The sequence below is a fragment of the Python bivittatus genome, unplaced genomic scaffold (assembly GCF_059951505.1).
Source record: "Python bivittatus isolate LINGU-HERP-01145 unplaced genomic scaffold, Pbiv_v1 ctg000020_np1212, whole genome shotgun sequence".
Taxonomy (NCBI): domain Eukaryota; kingdom Metazoa; phylum Chordata; class Lepidosauria; order Squamata; family Pythonidae; genus Python; species Python bivittatus.
The window spans coordinates 60,433,055-60,453,705 of NW_028277030.1; the positions used below are offsets into that span (position 1 = coordinate 60,433,055).

At 37.3% G+C, this 20,651-nt stretch overlaps 1 protein-coding gene across 3 annotated transcripts; it reads right to left on the reverse strand.

Moving 5' to 3' along the window:
* Positions 1 to 13: 13 nt before the first annotated feature.
* On the reverse strand, positions 14 to 20,082 carry TUBE1 (tubulin epsilon 1). 3 transcript variants are annotated; one of them, XM_007432553.4, is made up of 12 exons: positions 16,864 to 20,082; positions 16,674 to 16,747; positions 14,846 to 14,898; positions 13,785 to 13,842; positions 12,503 to 12,618; positions 10,706 to 10,827; positions 8,647 to 8,834; positions 7,590 to 7,765; positions 6,845 to 6,985; positions 4,238 to 4,378; positions 3,203 to 3,377; positions 14 to 2,792 (listed from the first exon to the last, which is right to left on the reverse strand). In XM_007432553.4, exons 1-12 carry the CDS (start codon positions 16,886 to 16,888, stop codon positions 2,634 to 2,636), a joined length of 1,428 nt encoding a protein of 475 aa, XP_007432615.1. In that variant the 5' UTR covers positions 16,889 to 20,082; the 3' UTR covers positions 14 to 2,633. The 3 variants fall into 3 exon arrangements, with proteins under 3 accessions (XP_007432615.1, XP_025025158.1, XP_025025157.1); XM_025169390.2 differs by lacking the exon at positions 16,864 to 20,082 and having other exon boundaries at positions 26 to 2,792; positions 13,785 to 13,837; positions 16,674 to 16,748; XM_025169389.2 differs by lacking the exon at positions 16,674 to 16,747 and having other exon boundaries at positions 28 to 2,792.
* Positions 20,083 to 20,651: the final 569 nt, after the last annotated feature.

Below are 20,651 nucleotides of genomic sequence, written 5' to 3' on the forward strand. Positions count from 1 at the left end.
AGCAATAGAAACAGGGATGGATCCGGTGTCTGTATAAGTTTAAGACAGTGTTTCACTTTCAAAAACACATAGAAAAATGCATCTCATGCAAAGCAACAGACTTCTGATAAACTGCATTGCACTTGGCTGTGAATCAGAGTAACATCCAATGAAACTAGCAGTATGTATGCATAAATTTCAGTTAGACTGGAGTAACTGATAGAATCAGAAACAAGGAACTGGGTTTTAGACTAGACAGCTTTTACTTCATATTGGGATTTCTGTTGCAGTGAATCTCATAGGTCAATAGGACATGGTCAGCAACTATTACACGGGTAATAATTCCACATTTAATGCACTTGCCCATGCCTTTATTCTAGGACAAACTACCCAGAGATATCTAAAGTTGTTCACATTGTTTTCTCAATAGAGTAAACAGGAAAGTGCTTCAGTTATAAAGAGCAGCTATGGACGTGCCTTGTTGTCTTCCAGTTTTAAGGAAGCTAGTCAGGTTAGTGCAGGAGAGGGTAAGTAGAATCAGTTTACCCAGTGACAGAATGCTTTTGTTCACCAATCTTTGGGCCCTCCTGCCTCATAGTATTCCTGTTCCTGTGGTGCTTGGACAGATGTAATACCGTATGTCACTAGGTGGATGGGATGGGGACAGGTTACAAGGCTATGCCTGCCTTTGAATCATTACACTACAAAGTCAGGGCAGATAAGCCACCACTGAAATTGTAGCAGAACTGTAATTAATCCTCTGGCATGAAACAAATCTGCTTGCTTGCCTCCAGGTTATGATGTTTAATCTGGAATTCTATTCTGGTGGCTGACAGGTATTTTTGGCTCACCTTATGGAGCTGTGGTTCTCCTTTATTCCTAGTTCTCATTCATGCATGATATGTAACACCAACAGCAGCAAGACAACACCTTGTAACAGTTACGTTTCATGTTTTCATTTACAGTTTATATGCATAGATAAATAATAACCCTTATCACCCTAAAACCCCTAATTGTTTTTATTTTAGATTTAAACAGCAATGTTTATCCAACATGGAGGTGTAATAAGAACTGATGGCTAGTCAATGTCTCCCCCCCCCCAATAGAAGGGAGATTTAATTAGAAGATGCTAGAACCCAGAATATGAAAAAGGTTGAAGTCTGAGAGGCAAACCACATTGGGATTCTTCTCTTTTTGCCAGCAGATATTCAGTTTCTTTTTCCTTAAGATCTGTTTTTTAGGGATCCTCACTTCCCAGGCTGATTCATTTCAGTTCTTATTTGCTCTAAGTTCTTTTCCAGGATTGGACCTCCTGAACAGTTCTTCTGCTTTAGAGTGGTTGGGTTTAAAGTGGCCAGCTTACTATCTGACAGTGACCTTTTGCCAGAATAGAGCAGCTTGTGCCATCCCTTTTTACTATAATTTGTTTACATTCTTGCACAGCATCAAGATTTTAGCCCAGACTGCTAAACGTCAGAAATAATAAACAACAGCTCTGACCTTCTCAGCAAATCTATTTATGTAACTTTTGCAAAAGGATGAATATAGTACATAATTATCAGTAAGGGAAAATTTCTGCATTCGGATTCACAATATTAGTATTACTGCTACAAAAAGAGCATATCCTAAAATACTTTCAGTATTTTTTAACTTAAAAATCCATTCTTATACCTACATAACTGACATATATAACCAGTACTGATCATTCTGTTTAAACAAGGATGCTCCTAACTTGGTCAGGCCTTCAAGGGTCCTTATGAAGGTACCACCACAACACTGGGTAGGTATATATCCATGAATGTTCATGAAACTTGCAAATATAATTGCATATATCCCAAATGCAATATGTTTATTGATAATGAAAGCTTCTTTACATGGATAATATAATTTTCTAGGAAGAAAATATTATATAGATATATTTTATATTGATTCCCATCTCAAGGACAAAATGGGTATTTTCTTTTATGCCCTTTTTAATGCTGCATTTTACAGCAACAGCAAAATTTCAATAAAATGAGAATCCACCAACAGAGGAAACTTATTTGTGGAAAACAAACTGCTGTGTAGTTGAAGTGGTTAATTCAACACAATTTTCCATCGGAAAACTGAATGTCATTAAGGGGAATACTGTTTTTTCCCCTAATTAGAGATTTTATATTGCCAAGTTCAGTAGCTGCTTCAGAGTCCATAGTAAACAGAAGCACAACAGGCTGAGACAGGATGTAAACTTGGATTCTGGATGCCAGTGTATATTTTATGTAATTGTGTATTTTAATTTCTCTGCATATAAAAGTATTAATATCATGAGAAATACTTATATTCAACATGTGTTCATTTCAAAAATATACATACAACATTAACAGTGCTTAAGACAAAAGTGCATTCCACTGTATAGAAGTTGAGATTTGCATTATCCAATTTCAATATAAAAATATATTATGAAACTGTTGGGCAGACTGAATGTTTCCACCGTCCTTCAAGAGTAACAGTCATTCTAATTGTTACAAAAGACCATTTGTTAAGAACTTATCAGCTAGAATTTGCTCTTATGTTTTTCCTACTGAAATCAACCAACTTGAACAGTGCTCAACATGGGTTGGATTGCGTGTACATCATTGTCAATACTGAATTTTTCCTGCTATGTCCCTCTATTGCTACATCACTATTTTCAGTCTTGGTGGATCTACTGCAGGTCCCCTGCTAGCAGCTTCAAGCTGATTATAGTCCTCTATCAAGTCTGACAGTGATGAAAGTGCTTCAGAGAAGCAGTTCTGTTCCATCCCATCAACATGTAGATAATGATGAAGGTGAGCCTGCGGAAGCAAGTATTTACTTCAGTTATGCAGTAAAATACCCCACATAAATGCAATTCTTCTAATATTGAAAAGTAAACAGGACACATGACTACTTATAGTGGAAAATCTATGGAATGTAGTTTTTTAAAAAAAAATCCAGGGTATCATCTGTCTCCTACACACACACACAGCCTTTTTCTTTGTTCCCTTCCTCTCACATTTCTGATTGTATAACTTTGCACTGCAGACAACTGGCCATTTATGTACTTTCAAAGCTATATTATAATCCTTCCACAATCTGGGGACTGGGGAGCCAGCTGACATGAGTGCATGGTTTTGTGACACAGAGGATTTCCCAATATTGACAATAACACAACTACAAATGAACTAGTTAAAATACTGGCATTACTTCTTATTTTAGGGTATACCTTTTTCTTGTACAACCTCATGAATCTCTCTCTGAGTTCAGTGAAAGTAGGTTTAATGCAAGTGTTATTTGCCAGCGCCAATAAAGAATGGGAATGGCCGACTGGAGGTACTGAACATAAACCAGTTTTCCATCCTTCTTGATTCCAGGACACAAACTGAAGTGAAGGTTTCAACCTGCAACCAGCAAATTAGGGATTGAAAAAATAACAAGCAGTAGAATAAGTGCTACATTATTCTTCCCAAAGTGGGAGACACCAAATGGACTATAATTCCAGCCAGTAAGGTCAGACTGTGATTGACAAGATTAGACAACCATATCTCAAGAGTACTTGGTTGGAAAAGACTCCATCATACAAAGCAAAATTAGTGGCAGATTTAATTATTTTAAACTGATGTCCACAGCACTAGTGCTGCAATAAACACATATTCTAACTATCTCTTTAATTTAAGTGCTTTAAAAAGCATATGCCAAAAATTGATGCTAAATCTGAGTTTTAGATTCTGTGTGCTAGTTTCTAAACCATGTATCAAACTGTGATGGAATGCCTAAAAGATCTTGGGAACAGAGAGGAGGCAGCAAGACAGTTAAGGGAGGAAACAGCTCTATTACAAAACAGATTCTTGAGTCCAGGGAGGGGAGAAGCATGAGAAAAAGTCTCAGAGTAGCTCTGCCTTAATTACAGTAGGTGTAAATTCTACAGGATAATGACTTTGGTAGGCTTTTATGATTCATACAATACCTCCTAGCAATAAAGATCTTTCCAGAAATCCAAGTGATTCTTATTTTCTGGTTTGCTAGCCTCGCAGGGCTTGACACATACATAAAGATATTAACATTACACAAGCATCATATATTATATTAAAGAAAATATAAGATTAATTACCAAATTTCTCTATATTCTCAAGCAACATAATCCTTTATGATATGGGCACAACTGTGCATTAGGAAGGGATCACACTAATCTCAAAAATGCTATATTTTGGTCTTTTGAAGAAGCGGTTGATAATTCTTCATAACATGTTTTAGTACAAACCGTTCAATGTTTCTACGAAGATCTGAAACCTGTACATTTCCTCTGACTAAGAGGGCGCAAGCAAGGTACAAATTATGTCTTGGATCAGCTCGTAACAGCTGGTGTTCTTTGCTAAAAGCATCAGAAAACATTTGATCCAACCTAAGAAAAGAGGAAGATTATACCAAATTGTTTAACAGCATTAAAAACATATGTCAAATAAGGCAAATATGTATTTTGTTTATATTCCTGTTGCAAGCTTTTAGAAACTATACTGAAGTTATGAATAATAAGCAAATATTTGTGAATTTTATTTCCTACAAGCAACACCACTGAAAGGCCTGGTACCAAGCCCTATACAATTTGAAAAAAAACAATATAATCCCCCTGAAAAGGAAAAGAACATGATTTTAGAGCTTAGTTTGCAGATCCCGACAATAGTCTGAACAAAAGCATATAGACTCTGATCAACTGAACAGCAGGCCTCATGTCTGCCTAACAGGTGTAGCTAAACTAATACAATCCTTAGGTCAGAAAGGCCCCAGGTTTTGATTATATATTACCTGAAATAATGAAAATAAATTCTAACAGGTAGGTACCATTTATAGCATCTCTATTTACATACATCAATCAAACTGATCACATCCCATAGGATTGGGGACTAGCAATAATAGTATCAATACACAAAAGGATAACAAGAAAGATCTGGCCAGCTGCTAATCAAATAATATGCTAAAGACCTGAACTATAAGATCCAAGAATGGATAGAAGTGGAAGGTGTAACTGAGGATGAGCAATCAAGATTCAGAGAAGGACAGTCAATGGTAGATCATATTCTTGTACTATACCATCTCATACAGAAATATGCCCAGAAAAAGAGATCCTCCCTGTACATGGCCTTCCTAGACTTCAAATCTACCTTTGACTCATTATCTAGAACTATTTATGGGAGAAACTTAAAAAAATAATGTGTTGATAGGCACCTTTTATTGATTTACAACTTGTACTCTAAGTCCTTTTTAAGAAAGAGATGCCATTCACAAAGGACCTCTTTGACATAGTATCTATACTAAGAGGAGATTGTCAAGAATATATTTGTGCTCCAGTTCTGTTCAACCTGTATATCAACTGTATGATAGAAATCCTAACCAACCCAGACTTCCATACTACTAAAAATGCAGGGCATAAGATCCCAATACTCCTTTATGCAAATGACACTGCTATCATATTGCAACCCCCCATTAGACTTAAAAACGCAGCAAGCAAAATAGTCTGGCATTCAATTTTGAAAAATCCAAAGTATTAGCTTTTGGTCAATAAAGCAAACACTAAGGCTGGATTATAGAGAGGAACAGAATAGAACAGGTTTACACAAGTATCTTGGGGCGATTCTCCATTCCAAAGGGACCTAGAATGCACACCAGGATTACATCTCCCAGTTGGCTTTAAGATCATCAACTGCTGTAAAGCACTTTTTTAAAAACCAAAGTTCAAGAACTAATACCTGCAGTATTAAAATTCTTTAAGGGTAAAACCTTGGCCAAAATCCTACAATGTGGACAAGTGAGTACAAACCAAATGCCCTGATCAGATTGGGACAGGGATGCCTAAAATTGAGGTACAGGTTTGGAGGCTGATAGATAATTACTGGCTGAAGATCCAGTTTAACAGGTTGACTGCCTCTAGTTTTTGTTGACAATTATTCCTCAAACTGGAAAGTTGCAGTAGAACAAACATTAGCATCATGGGGGTGATCAGTATTATTTCTAATGGAGTATGACCAGGTTGGAGAGCCAGTTTGGTGTAGTGGTTAAGGCATCAGGCTTGAAACTGGGAGACCATTTCTAGTCCCACCGTCGGCACAAAGCCAGTTGGAGGACCTTGGGACAGTCGTGCTCTCTCAGCCCTAGGAAGGAGGCAATGGCAAACCACTTCCAAAAAACCTTCCCAAGAAAACTGCAGGGACTTGTCCAGGCAATTGCTAGGTGTCAAAACTGACTTGAAGGCATCAAAAAACAAAACAAAACAAACAGGTTGACTAAATATTCACTCAAGAATTAGTGATATGGAATGTTAGGTTAAATATTCTTACCTTCCCCAAGATGAGAAAAGCATTTTTAGGGCTAGACACAATATCCTTCCCTCTGCACTCCTGCAGGGTAGGTACTCTAAAAACGCCTGCATGGATCCAGGGAGATAGAAATTCACCACGTGCTGTTTTATTGTAAATTCTATAGGGACATTCAGAATGGTCGTATCATTCCCTTGCTGCATCAATACTCAGGAGGAGTGGATAATCACTATGTGACCCTTCTTCTCACAGATATGAAACCTTCTATCACCCATTAGGGGCTACATTTTATGTTGCCATCATGAAAACAGGCAACAGCTGATGCAAGGCTAAGCATTATTTTTTTCCTTTTTAATTATACTTTATTTAAGCTGCTGATCATTGATCAAAGTAAATTTTTTTTCTATGGATGTTACAAAGCAGATTCATTTTCAAGGTCATATACAATTGTCATTTACATGTAAAAACAAAACAGCCAAGAGTTGGGAGTCTTCAAAGCACAATGCTTTCTTTGACAGGTTACCCTTCTAGGAACAATGCTGAACAAAGATACTTACCTTCGAGAAGGCACATTAACATCAGCCAGAGTATAAAGAGGAGTCAAGCTGGAAACTAGATAATGAAGTCGAGGAAAAGGAACTAAATTCATGCTGATTTCATTAAGATCCATATTAAGAGATCCTTCAAACCTAGCAGAGCTGAAAATAACATATAAAAGATATGTAAGATCACAAAGTCCTTTTTTTGCTTGAGATGGAGATACGTAATCTCTGAAATCTTCTCTGCCATGTTATGTGGTGCTTTAAAAGTCTGAATTTAACTGTCAGACTCTAATCAGATAGCTTATTTCAGAAAGGTAGGAAAGGAAAAAAAAATCCTCTCTTCTGTGACTGCCCTTCCTACAAGACCCAGGCTAATGGAAATTCTAAACAGGGATGTGCTGCAACAGTTCTGTGGTGAAGCCTATTATATTTAGCATATTACACAGAGAGCTGCAGAATCAAAGTTTAAAACTTGCCATTCAAAGCCAAACAGGGCACCGACAGGGAGAAGGAACTTTATCCTTGCGGTTTAGCTGATAGGGTGCTTAATGGCTTGGCAACTATTTGTTTTAACTTTTTCTTCCACTCCTAGCACCTGGCCCTTGAAAGTTTTCACATAACTCCCATCATTTTTTAGGGGGAAGGCTACTTGCAAATAGGCAAGTGACTTTGACCTGAGAAAAAGTGCAAAAGCTTTATTCCAAAATGATAACATATTTTAGTATAATTTATTTTCTTATTAGAAGGCTTAAAAGTTTACCTGGTCAAGTTCAACAGTAAGTTAGCCACAATATTGTTCATAGCATCAAACGGTTTTTCTTGAAGATGTTTTATTCCCCCTGCACTCGAAGTCACCAAACTGCTTTGCTTTACAGTTGATCCTAGTTTTCCGGAGTTGGTCATCTGGTTAATTTTACTAACTATGTCAAATAAAGACTTTGGAAGAAAAAAACAATGAAAAAAAATCTTATTTAAGTTATGCAAAGTCAGTGATTAGTGTACAATCCTAATCAAGTCCACTGAGAAGTAAAGATATTTTCAAAGAAGTTCACCACAATGCAGGAATGCAGCATTATATTTCTAATTTGTTTCAAATACATTTAAACTTTAAGAGACAAAGCAAGCATAACTACAATGGACTGGACCCAGACTTAGTTATTCTTAGAGTAGCTCCATGAAATCAGTAGGGCTTATGATACTCCAGACAATGCTTTCAATTATGGGGCTGGACTAGGACCAGGGAAATCCAAGATCAATTGTGGGTGTTCAGTAGGTGACTGAACTTGTCACTATCACTCAGCCCAAATTCACAATGGAAAATTGAACAGGAGAACGGTATTTATACTGCCTTGGGCTCCTAGAGATGGGATATACATGTAAACAATAACGCTGTTATTAAAATATTTATAAACCATTTTTTTAATTAAAAAGTTTCAAGATGCTTCATAAATTTAACATCCAAACATATGTTAAATCAGTGTAGAGAACTAAGCAAAAGATACAAAAGATACAAAAAGCCATTAATTCCTGTTAAACAGCAGAAAAACATGCACATGTACATACAGTGTACACATATTGGTCATATACTTCTTTAAGAAGAAAATATTTTGTTTTTATAAAAAAAAGTGTAAAAATGGCTTTTCTGTTCACTTTAAAAAGCAAAGTTGTCACTGGTCTTGACTTGGAATAGTTCTATAACAGAAAAAGCAGGCAGGAGCTATCAGTTCAGCACTTGTACTGTAAAGTTTATTATTATATGAAAGACAGAAAAGAACTATGCTTCTAATGTAAATTCTCAGGACCTGACAAATGCTTACCTCATTTTCAATTGGCAATACGCAGTCAGCATGCTCGCTGAGTTCCTTCATAGCCAACACACTGTTATATGGAGATGTAATGACATCGTCCTCACGAGATGGATAAACTGAAGTCACAAATCTATATACTTCTGGAAATTCATCTTCAAGGACTGTTAGTAAAAATGTACCAAGACCAGATCCTGTTCCTAGAAGAAGTCAGAAAATAGCTACAATGACAAGTGTATTTTGGTATTCTGGATTTCTTATAAATTATGATGTTTTTTAAAAATTCAAAATCAATGTTTACACAATTTGTTGGAATTAACATCTATTGGAAAACTTATTCTGATCTCTTAAGGTGGCACTTCACAATGAAATCTCTTATTATGATATTATAACTACTCTTAAAATGATACAAGGAAAGAAGAAATCTGAATTACTCTGCCATATACTTTTGGATTGTTTTGTTCTTTCTCTTCTAGGAGTGGGACTAGAAGAATTTATGTTTTTATTCTAATTTATTAAACATTTTAAAGTATTAAGTCACAAAGGTTAAAAGGCTTTAGATCTAAATTTTAACGTTTGTAATGTATTAATTTTAGCTTTAATAACAATATTGTGTTTTAAGATCTATGTATGTGTTGTTGTTCCCTTTAGCATACTTGAAATGTCTGGAGACTTATTCAATAAATTATTTGCTTGCTTGGAGGGCTAAATAAGACTCTGTCATGGAAAGACAGGGTTCTGAAACGCTTTTGGTTGCAGTACCCCCTCCCCCCGCAATAAAGCTTTCACCTTTTGTGGATATTTTTAAATGTGGGAATGATAGCAGGAGGCCTCTGGGAGACAAACAGCTTCCATTCTCATTCTTTGAAAACAACAACCAAAACAAAAACCCTAGTTGGCGGGGGGGGGGGGGGGGAAGGCCCAGAATTGTGCTACTGATTTGGTACCAAAATGTCCATACAGTATTTCACAGCTTGATTTGGCCTGTTTTTTAGGCTTTGAGGGATATGTATGTGTTTACAGTCAGACTTGAAGCCACACTGTCTCCCATCCTTAATTTTTGCAAAAGTGATATTCATGCAACTCACAGAATATACATCCCTTAACTAAACAGGATGTGAAACCTGTTTTTTTAAAAAAATCCAAGACTTCCTTATTGAGAGGCAAAGCTCTAGTGAGAAAATTGTCTGTGTTTGAGTGAACTTTTTTTTTGGCCCTTATTTTCTCATGGAACCCCATCAGATTTTCCAGGGTTCTGCGGAATAGTTTGAAAAGCTCTGCATTATTATGATAACAGCAGAGGACCACAATTAAACTACTTAAGTGTTCATGAACTGCTTCACTGTGAGCTAACATACAGTGACAGCTTCTCTTTGTGTTCAGAGTTTAGTACTATGCAAAGTATTCAGAGGACAAGGTGACAGCTCATATTTTGTTGCACATGAAACAGACAAACCTTTCTTCCTTCTTGAAGACCCTAAATATGCACAAATGGTAGTGGAGATGATTTAATCCCAGAATCTTACATCTCAGAACTTTTCTTGTGTTCAGTGGCGTTATGAAATGCAAGAACTCTCATATACTGTGTCAAAGGACTTAAAAGTAAGCTAATGGCAACTTTTGTAAAGTAGATAAACCCAGACAATGTAAATTTAAAAAATTCCACTGAGATCCACTAATAATTTTTAATGAATACACTTTTTGAAGTCAATGAAACATTGCAGGGTATCTCCTTTATTTATTTTAAATTTCTGTTTTCAATGTAGTGAGTTTTTTAGATTACTGCATTGTTTTTACAGAATATTTGTAAGCAACAATTGGTGTACTTTGCCCAGTGCAACAATACTTCCAATAACATGACCAGCTATGTGAAAATGGAAAGAACCTGAAAAAAAAGCTTGCTTACAGCAAGCAGAAAAACAACTCTGATGTTGTATTCAACTCTCAGAAGTCAGAGGTTTCTTTCAAACACTACAGCATAAAATGGACATTTCTTATTGGAGTATACATATGTAAGTTTTCCTTCATGTCACCTTCATGGCTACAGCTGTGGGACTAGAGCAATACTTACCCCCTCCCATTGAATGAATGACAAAGAAGCATTGCAGACAGTCACAGTGCTCTGCACTAGTCCTCAACTTTTCAGTAATATGCTCTCGGTACTGACATCCATACACGTTGTGACCCACAGCCCTGAAAATAAAAGACCTTTAATATGCTATCCTGTTCTAGTGCTGACATCTTCTGCGCTCGTATGCATTGGATTCAGATTTAAGCACATGCAGTATGGTGGATGGAAGGAAGCCTCTCAGCCCCTTTCTCCTCTTTTGGTCCCACTGGTTTGCTTTTCCCACTACACAGCCAGCAAGGGCAAAAGCTGGCTGACACAGATAGAAATGGCTACATTTTTGTCTGTTTAAGGGCATTCTTTACCACCGTGAAGAAAAAAAAAATCACTGAAATGGAAAAAAACAACAATAAACCAGCATGGAACAGTTAAATTGATGCCAATAAACCACTCCTCATCCACACTCTTCTAGCCTTCACATGCAACTTAAGATGATGTATGCAATTGGCTGATTAATTTTCACAGACTTATCCCTTTCCTTACATGATTTTATCTGCTGAACTTGTCCCTTTTTTGTATTTTTAATTTTGCTGGGAGTTGCCCAGAAAAAAATTCTCATTACAGAAACTTCTTAAATTAATAAACTATGGGTCACTGGAGTGGAGACCTTCATCAAGTCTGATCAGAGCAGGTCAAACATGACACATCATACTTTTTGCTCCTATCAGGGCCAGGAACTTTTCTGGACTTGCCCATAGATCCTGGAGCCTGAAAAAGATTACCCTTAAGGTGACTATGACTTGGGACAAAAACAGACTTAAACATGGATTCTGATTAAATATAAAACATTCGTTTACATTTTGAGCTGTTATTTGAACTGAAGTAATATTACTAACCAGGCATATTAGTGTTCCAAATCTGATAACTACAGATTTTAGCAGCATTGCTAGTTTTTAACTTCCATTTAGTCTGTAAATTGGTCTCAGAGATAAACATCATTTATTTTATTTACAAATATTTATGACTGCATAATCAACCAATCACTTTTCTGAGCATTTTGTCTATGATGCCCCTCCTTCTTTCCTGGTTAAGATTAGCACTGCTTTATGCCTTGGTACCTTTGATATTTACATAACTTCCGTGTAATTTGAAATCTCTCTTAAGAGCATTTTTATGAACTTGGGATTTTGGGGGCTTAAAGGTCTAACTCTTCTCTTTGGTCACCTGCTCCAATTCGTTCTTAGATGACCAAATGGAATGAGGTGGCAGCAGTTAGGAACAGATGAGCATGTGACTGACACAAGAACCTGGTCCAGCTGGATTCCCCCTCCCCACAAAGCCGTCTACTACCAACTGTCCCAGGAGAGGTATTTCAAAAGGCAGGCAAACTGACTGCTCTTGTCCCATCTGGACTGTTTCCTCTCCTCACAGGCTATTTACTACCAACTGTCCTATTGGAATGATTCTGATAAGCCATCATGTAAAGGTTTATATCCCGAACATTGGGATACAAAGAATTATAACGAATAGGTCCATACAATTATAAGCAAAAACATGATACATCTATTTATGGAAGCATGCAAACTCCAGGAAGAAAGACACAGAAGATATGAAATATTTGGCAGAACAATTATTATTTTGTGGTTTGAATGCTCATTTTAATATCCTTATTTATTGCAGGGATTGCAGAAAGTGCAAAAGATAGAGGCAAAAGAGTTTTCTTTTCCATTTCTATTGAATTTGTAGTTTTTTAAAAAAAGAATCTGCTTGAAGATTTTATGAAACTGAATTTATTCTTACCAATTGTTTCCTGAGCCAGAAACATCTGTGATCAGCTGTTTGCTATCAAATACTTCTCTCAATGGCCCCTGAAGAATTTCATTCACCACACCCTCTTCCATGTCAATCAGTAGAGCCTTAGGGAGCAGAATAAAAATAATTTAGACTCACAGTCAGTATACCATTACAAACAGGACATAAAAATAAACTAGAGATCTGCTTTGTTTAATTTTCACATACACTTTTAATTAAAAAAGTTGACTCCAGAAAAAATATGCCCAGAAAAATACTCTTAGATGAAAATGAAAATTTAATTTCAATTACCCTGATTTAAAATAGCTCCAGGATTAAATGTACACATTTGTTTACATACACAAATAATAACTGTAACTTTTATACTGAAAAGATATGGTCTTACTAAAATAAATGCTTGCTATTATGTCTTAGATAACTGGATATATAAACCTGATCTTTTCTCAACAAGCATATTTTCTAAGCCCCAGCATCATCAGTTTTTTGAAATATCTCTGATCAAGCCTTGCAGTTTTAACAATGATATTCAAACCAAGAGTACTTTAGCAGTGACTAAATATCCATTAAATAAGACAAAACTGCTCAGGAAAAACAAATTTGATTCTTGATATTGTATATCAACACTTTCTGACAGCTGAATGTAAAAGGGGAAAAACTATCTAGCAACCATCACAGACAGTTTTGATCAAGGGAGGCATCTGTGCAGGCAGATTTTTCTCTGTAATCCTATCTGCAAAGGGGTTATTTATTTTCCTTTTTCAATTTCCTATTCAGACTATACTCACAATAAATTTATTGAAAAAAATTGTTTTTGAAATTATAGTAGATATATAATACTAAATATTTAAATATTAATAACTAAATGAACTACTTACTTTATTGCTAATCCTACACTGTGTGTATGCATGTGTGTATGTGTGAGACAGAATTTATATTTGACCTGTTATAACAGTGTTACAACCTGCACAGTAAAATTCCTTCTGATAGTTCACTTTTCAAGGGGATTATTGCATTCCCTGTCCTATCTATTTGAAAATGGGAGCTAAATATGAGCTGGTAATATATAGAACTTTACAAAATATAAAGCTGAATGGCACAAAGGCCTCACCTTGTTTAACTAATCATATTCCTAAATGAATTGATACTCTATAAATATTATTTTGTATAGTTGCAGGGTAAATATATTTGATAATACAACTTTCCAAGTTAAGAACATTTTATAGTCTACAAAGCAAAAGAATGGGTTAAATTAAATATTTTCCCCTCTTACGCGTGCTTTCAAGGAACAGATTTTTCTTCTGGAAATGTCAGCACTGTCACCATCTGTTCTAGAAAAATCAGAAGTCAGTTAGTTATAATCATGGATAAGGATAAGCCTGCCTTTGCAGGTAACATCACACTTTCTCATTTTATAGAAGAGAAACACTAACACATAAAAACTGAAAAAAACTTTTCCTAATATGAAATAAAGAAACATAAATACTAAAAAAGAAAAAAAGATCCTTGGCATATGTAATCCTTTCAGTAGGATCTCAATAAGATAACACTGGAAGACTAAATGAGCCAAATAAGAGGTTTTTCTTCAGTGCAACTTGATAAAGTGATGGAGTTACAGCAGTTCAATATACTGGCAAACCAAAAAGATACAACTACATTGTGCAAGCAGCGGAAATCTTGTTTGGGCATAGGCTTGTTTGCTCAGGCCATGGAGGATAACAACTGAAACTTGAGCTACAAAAATCTGGATGACCATGTGATGGCAGCAAAGGGATATAGTAAACTCCCCCCCGCCCGAGTCTTTGCTGCCAACTTATGGCCATCTGGATTTTTCCAGCTCAGACCTAATAGCTCTGAAACTGATAAATGGAACTGTGGCATTATTCTAAAACAATAAGTACTAAGAACTATGATACGGTCAGACAGCCCAGTTAAAATAATGACAATGCTGTAACATACTTTAATTCTGCAACAAGTTGACATGAGTATCATTATAGAATCTCTGGGATTTCACATATTTACAAACACCAAAGATGAACAGATACAAGCTTCAATTCTATACTCACTTAAGTAAACCCCACTGAGTCGCTCATAATCACTGAGTCTACTCAGGATTATGTACCCGAGCAGATTACATACACAACATCAATGACATACAGTGAACCATAAAGCCATACCATGAATGCCAGAACTTTATCTTTCATGAGATTGGACAAAATGCTAACTAGCTTCCAGCAGTGCAAAGCCTGGTACAAAAGAATCTCTCTACACACACCAAACAGTTTTAAAAGCAAAAGTGTCTCACATAACATATTACTACCCAAAGAAACTTACCTAGTGTTCACATTTCTAAAGAAACTGCTTAATGCTTCATCATAAAGTCCTTTCTAAAATTAAAAAAAAAACACCTTTGTAAGTAAAAACTGAATTTGGAACCTGCACTATAACTTATAGCATAAATATTTAAAAATAACTTTTTGAGATTATACTCCCTATTGTATTTCAAAAATCATCCTTATGATTCAAAGAACACATAATGTGTATATCTTGTTATCTTAGACAGATACATTCCCTAAATTATTTCAACTACAATGCTGCAAGATGGCTTTGGATTTTTTGACAGATGAATTTGTAAGGCAATAAATACCAAGGCTCAAAGTCATACTGAACACCCAAAATCTTACAGTAGAATTTATGTTAATAACTATCTGAAGAAATGAGAAAGGACAAATTACCAGTATCATTCAAAAGCATGAATAACACAACTGTAATATCCCAACACATCTGGGATATTATAATATTGTGAATTAAAATAATTAATACTACCGAGGAGTTTGGTAGTACCTTTTCAGACTGAAAAAAATTTGTTAAAAAGGCATAAGCTTTCGTGAGTTACAGCTCACTTCATCCTTATTCTATGATGGCTAGGCCTGCTGTAGATCCTAGCATTTTTTTCTGATTCTAAATCTATTTCATACCATCACATATAAATACACTAGAAATAGTGCTTCCAAGTATAACCTATCCTTTAATTTATATAAGTTCAGACTGCCTCCCCTCCTCCCACAGACCTTCAAATCAGATATAATGGATCTTGATTACACTCCCTGTCTCACATTATTTCTTGTTTTCATTTATGGATGGTTTCTCCAGATTTCCACTGCAGGTAACAAAAAAGTACCATTAAGAAAACCGTAATGCGTGTATCTTGCTTTTGGTAAATACCATGGGGCAAAAAGGTGTACATTTTGAACTTATTCAAAGGTGTTGAATAAGACTCCTGAGAATACTGTGGACAGCCAAGAAAACATACTAATGGATCATAAAACAAGTCAATCCTGAATTCTCATTTGAGGCACACATAATCAAGTTCAAATTATCCTACTTCCAATACCTTATGCAAAGACCTAGCTCTCTGGAAAAGGCTCTAAGGCTGGGAAAGGTGGAAGGAAAGAAAAGAGGGCAGCAAGCAGCAAGGTGGAGGGACACAGTTACAGTGGTGATGAGTACACCACTGAGACCTGAAGGACCAGGTTAGGGACAGATCATCACGGAGAACATCTATGTGGTCGCTAGGAGCCGAAAACGACTTGATGGCACATAATCTATAATCAAAGAGGTGCATCCGCGCGAAGCCGTGTTACTCAGGGAAGGAGAAAGTTTCCAATCCGCCCTCAAAGTAAAAGGGAGTTGATGGTTTTTAATTGGAATCACATTCCACGTGACGGTTTGTCGGGGAACTCCAGAACGTCACTGGAATCGTAGTCATGCCGCCTTATCCATGACAACAGAACGCCGGGCGGGACCGTAACCACAGTAACCAGCCGCCGGAACAGAACTGCGGCAGAACAAAACCGCGGCAACAGAAGGGCTGCAGCGCCTCACCGTGGCGCTGAGAATGATGGCGATGCGACAATTACCCCGCCACAAAGGAGGGATTCTTTGTTGCTGCGCTCCGAGTGGGTACAGTATTTGCTGTGGTCTTACGCGGCCGGACCATAATGGCAAAACAAGGGAATAAAGCCCCGGTGTTTTTCTTTTTTTTAAACAATGCGCCACCTCAGAAGGGAAGGGGGTGAAAAGGAACCCTTCAGCGGCATAACTACGCACGCGCTCACAGTAGTGGGCGTGCCGCGTGTTTTTAAGGGGCGGGGTTTATTACCTTGTTAACAGTCGCGTGTTCCCGTAACGCCAGATCCCAGAAGCGGCAGCCTATCTGGTTTCCGCACTGACCTACTGTATTGTGAGATAGGAAAAAAAAAGAGTGGAGGGAGACATCGGTCATGGAGCCGTAAGAAGGAAAAATTAAAGAAAAAAAGACTAGGGGGAAAGGGAATTACTTGCACGCTCACCCTGGACTACTACGGACTGCGTCATGCCTGCCGTTCGCGCGGGTCTCGCGTCTGACTTAGGTCGCGCCTGAAAATACCCCCCACCCCCCAGCTCGCGCTCCGTATGGAATCGGCTTCAGTTCCTCACTCTGTTGATTGGACGGTCGCGCGCGCTCAAACCAACGGACACTGCGGGCGTAATCGTTTCCGGGGGGGGGAGGAGGAGGAGGAGCAGGAGGAGGGGATATTTCGTCTTTTGCTTTGGGCACGTACGCTGACGCCTGCCGATGTCTGAGGCTCACTTGCGCCTTTCGCGGATTAGAGCTATGTTAAACTGACCATTCAGCGGTATGTCAGAATATTTGGAAAGAGCTGCCGCTTGTTTGGTTCTTCCTTCGCGATGCTAACCGGCACGATTCATGAAAGAGAGGCTCCATCTCTTCACGTAGCAGCGGGAAACGTGGCGCCAGCCGTTGGCAACCAACCGCTGCCGACGGTCTTGTCTTCGCGGGGTGATAATCGAAATGAAGCCATAGGCTTCTTGGAGTCGACTACGGCTCCTGGTGATCCGAGAACACATCCATGTTACGTTTTTGGCGGCAATTACCGAAGTGCTTTTTTGGACGTTTTTTCGACTAGTTTATAACTCAATCTAACTGCTTAATTTTGAGCCAGGGTTGTAGGTGCTGCCTCCTCCAAACTAGTGAGCCCTCCAGATTAGTAGGATGTCAGCTCTCTTATAGCCGTATGAGTAAGTGTTCATGCTGGCCAGCACTTAGTGAAAATGGAAGTCCGAGTCCGTCTGGATCTCACCCCCCTTCCATCCTCCGTTTGGGAAACACAGAGTACAGTATTCTGAGAGGAAATAGATCATAGAGCTAGAAATAGTTTATGTTGCTCTTCATTTTCCCTGATTTTAAAACAGGGTTTTGATATTTGCTAGTTTATAGGGGTTTCTGTGTTACTATTTAAACTGTAACTATACATACATACATACATACATATATATAAATAATACATATACATACATATGTAAATTGGTGAAACATTTCAGATAATGTATCAACCACATTAAAAGGAGGAATAGTAGTGTGCAGATGTAGGGTGATCTTTTGCTGCCCTGGAACTGTGGAAGGGTAGTGATTTAGCACTGAATACTGATTTTGTGGCTTCTGAATTCATTGTTCTGATTTAGAAAAGTTGGATTTTTTCTAACATTAATTCCCCCCCCCCATTACTCAATACTGGTGAATAGAATACATAGTAATTATTCCCCAGATTTCAATAATTTGTGTTCATGATTAGGGGAAAAATACAAATAACAGCAGAAGTTTCCCTTTCTAAAAGCAGATATCCATACTGTAGAACAAGTTAAAAAGTAAAATATCCTTCAAGTTATATGGAAGTGGCTTGCTACTGGTTTCTTCCATGGTGTGGGGTTTTGCTAATAGCCCTTGTATTCTATTGAGGCATTTTCTCTAAGTCGCACTTTGGCCTGACTGGCTTAGCTTCTGAGCCTAGACAGGGTCAGTGACATGCTGCCATTTGCTGAGACAGTAAATTAATCTGAGTCAAATATAACAAAAGGATGAGTCTCTCTGATAATCTTGAAATAGGTACAGTTAATACACTGAGTTAAGCTGTTCTAGCCTGCTTAACTGCTGGCCATTGGGTGTGCAATTTCAGGTCTGAAACCAGGAGTACATTATGATAGCCTGTCATCTTCCTCCAGTGGAAACAGTATCACATTAAACTATACCATTCTAAAAATTTTGATTGTTTATCTCTTTCCTGCATTTTTAGTACTACTGAAAGTTCTAAGTGTGTATAAATTTTCAGCACAAAGGAAATATTGCTAAATGTCACAATTAGTTAAGATCATAATTGAACATGATTTTTTTCACAATGACTTTGTAATAGCCTAGATAAACCTAGCTAATCTGGGTAGCTCTGAGAAGAGGTAAACCAAGTGTACATACAGTACAGTGAAATATAGTTTATGTGGCTCTGAAAAAATATCAGCACTGCTTAACAGTTATAATTTGTTTCTTTCCTTCAGGACTCATTAACTATGACAGTATTGCCACTTTCTTACTGTGTGATATGTTGATTGTCAGGAATGCAAATCAGTCTGATAAGTGACTGAAGTTGTATAATGGCTTTTGCTATCACAAATTAATACCTCTGCCTCAAAGGAAAAAAAATTCCCTAGTTCTTAGGAAAATAGAAATTTGGGTAGCAGGTTCATATGACAGATTAATTGTTATAAAACTGCTTCTCAATGAAATCATTGGAGTAAAGTAAGGAAATAAAAGGTGGGCCTGGATAGATAATACAATTTGATGACATTAGTGCATTATACATGCAAGTAACTTGTATAATATACAATCAGAACATCCAGAGTACTGCAATCAAGAAGCAGTTTAACAATCAAGTATCCAGAACTCTTACAAAAACGAACTGAAAATACTGTAAACTGTATAATGAAAATGGTATACTCTTGGATGGAAAATGGAAACTTGTCTGTTTATTCAAAAAAGTTGAAGTGTGCAAGCTTGCTGTTCTCTGTTTTGTAGATATATTGACCTTCAAATGCTAGAGGCATTTATTGGTTGTAATTTTGCCTCTACTTATTTTGAGGCGGATAAATAGAAGTTTATCACTGACCGTTATTCCCATGCAGATGGTAAAATGCACATGAAGCAGAAGGAAGACTTGATTGCATATTTTGGTTCATCAAAAGAGAGAGTTTTGACCTTTTGTATCCTTGCAGAGAATAGTCCAAGAAGAAACATATTCATTAATTTGCCTTATACTTGGCTGTGTAAATACTATAGAATCCTAAGAATTGATGTTTTATTTAGTAATAGGCAATTTACTATTTTTATAAGAGTACTTCTACATGCCCTATTTTTCCCATGGGTATCTCTGGGGGGAAGAGGCAAGTGACTTGTAATCACCTTGTACCAGATGTTGCATCAGTTCAGACTTGGCTCTGAATCCCAGTTTTCCCTTAATGTTGTTGGTATTCAAGAGCTAAGTAATTTTTTCCCCTATTCTGATACCAGTATATCTGAAAGTGGAACAAAGCTGGTATTTCATTGCAACGCTGCAGATTTTGTTGGTGGTTTGTTTTCCCATTGGGGGGAACTCTTGCCTCATGTTGCCTCTTTCTCCTGAGTTTCAGCATCATTTAGGATGTACAGTGGGGCAAAAAAGTATTTAGTCAGCCACCAATTGTGCAAGTTCTCCCACTTAAAAAGATGAGAGAGGCCTGTAATTTTCATCATAGGTATACTTCAACTATGAGAGACAAAATGGGGGAAAAAATCCAGAAAATCACATTGTCTGATTTTTAAAGAATTTATTTGCAAATCATGGTGGAAAATAAGTATTTGGTCAATATCAAAGTTCATCTCAATACTTTGTTATATATCCTTTGTTGGCAATGACAGAGGTCAAACGTTTTGTTAAGTCTTCACAAGGTTTTCACACACTGTTGCTGGTATTTTGGCCCATTCCTCCATGCAGATATCCTCTAGAGCAGTGATGTTTTGGGGCTGTCGCTGGGCAACACGGACTTTCAACTCCCTCCAAAGGTTTTCCATGGGGTTGAGATCTGGATTCTGGCTAGGCCACTCCAGGACCTTGACATGCTTCTTACGAAGCCACTCCTTCGTTGCCCGGGCGGTGTGTTTGGGATCATTGTCATGCTGAAAGTGTAAGGTTTGCCCCGTTCGACAGAGAAACTCCCGTGACACGTGTGGTTCACAAAAGAGGTTTACTCATGCGTAACGTAGCAGTCAAAA

Bases quoted from the DNA above. Each gene is read 5' to 3' on its own strand.
- TUBE1 (XM_007432553.4), bottom strand. From the start codon at position 16,888: ATGACGCAGTCCGTAGTAGTCCAGG. The intron at 16,748-16,863 runs GTGAGCGTGCAA...CTCACAATACAG, and splicing joins GCAGTCCGTAGTAGTCCAGG to TAGGTCAGTGCGGAAACCAG. The intron at 13,843-14,845 runs GTAAGTTTCTTT...TGATTTTTCTAG, and splicing joins TTTAGAAATGTGAACACTAG to AACAGATGGTGACAGTGCTG.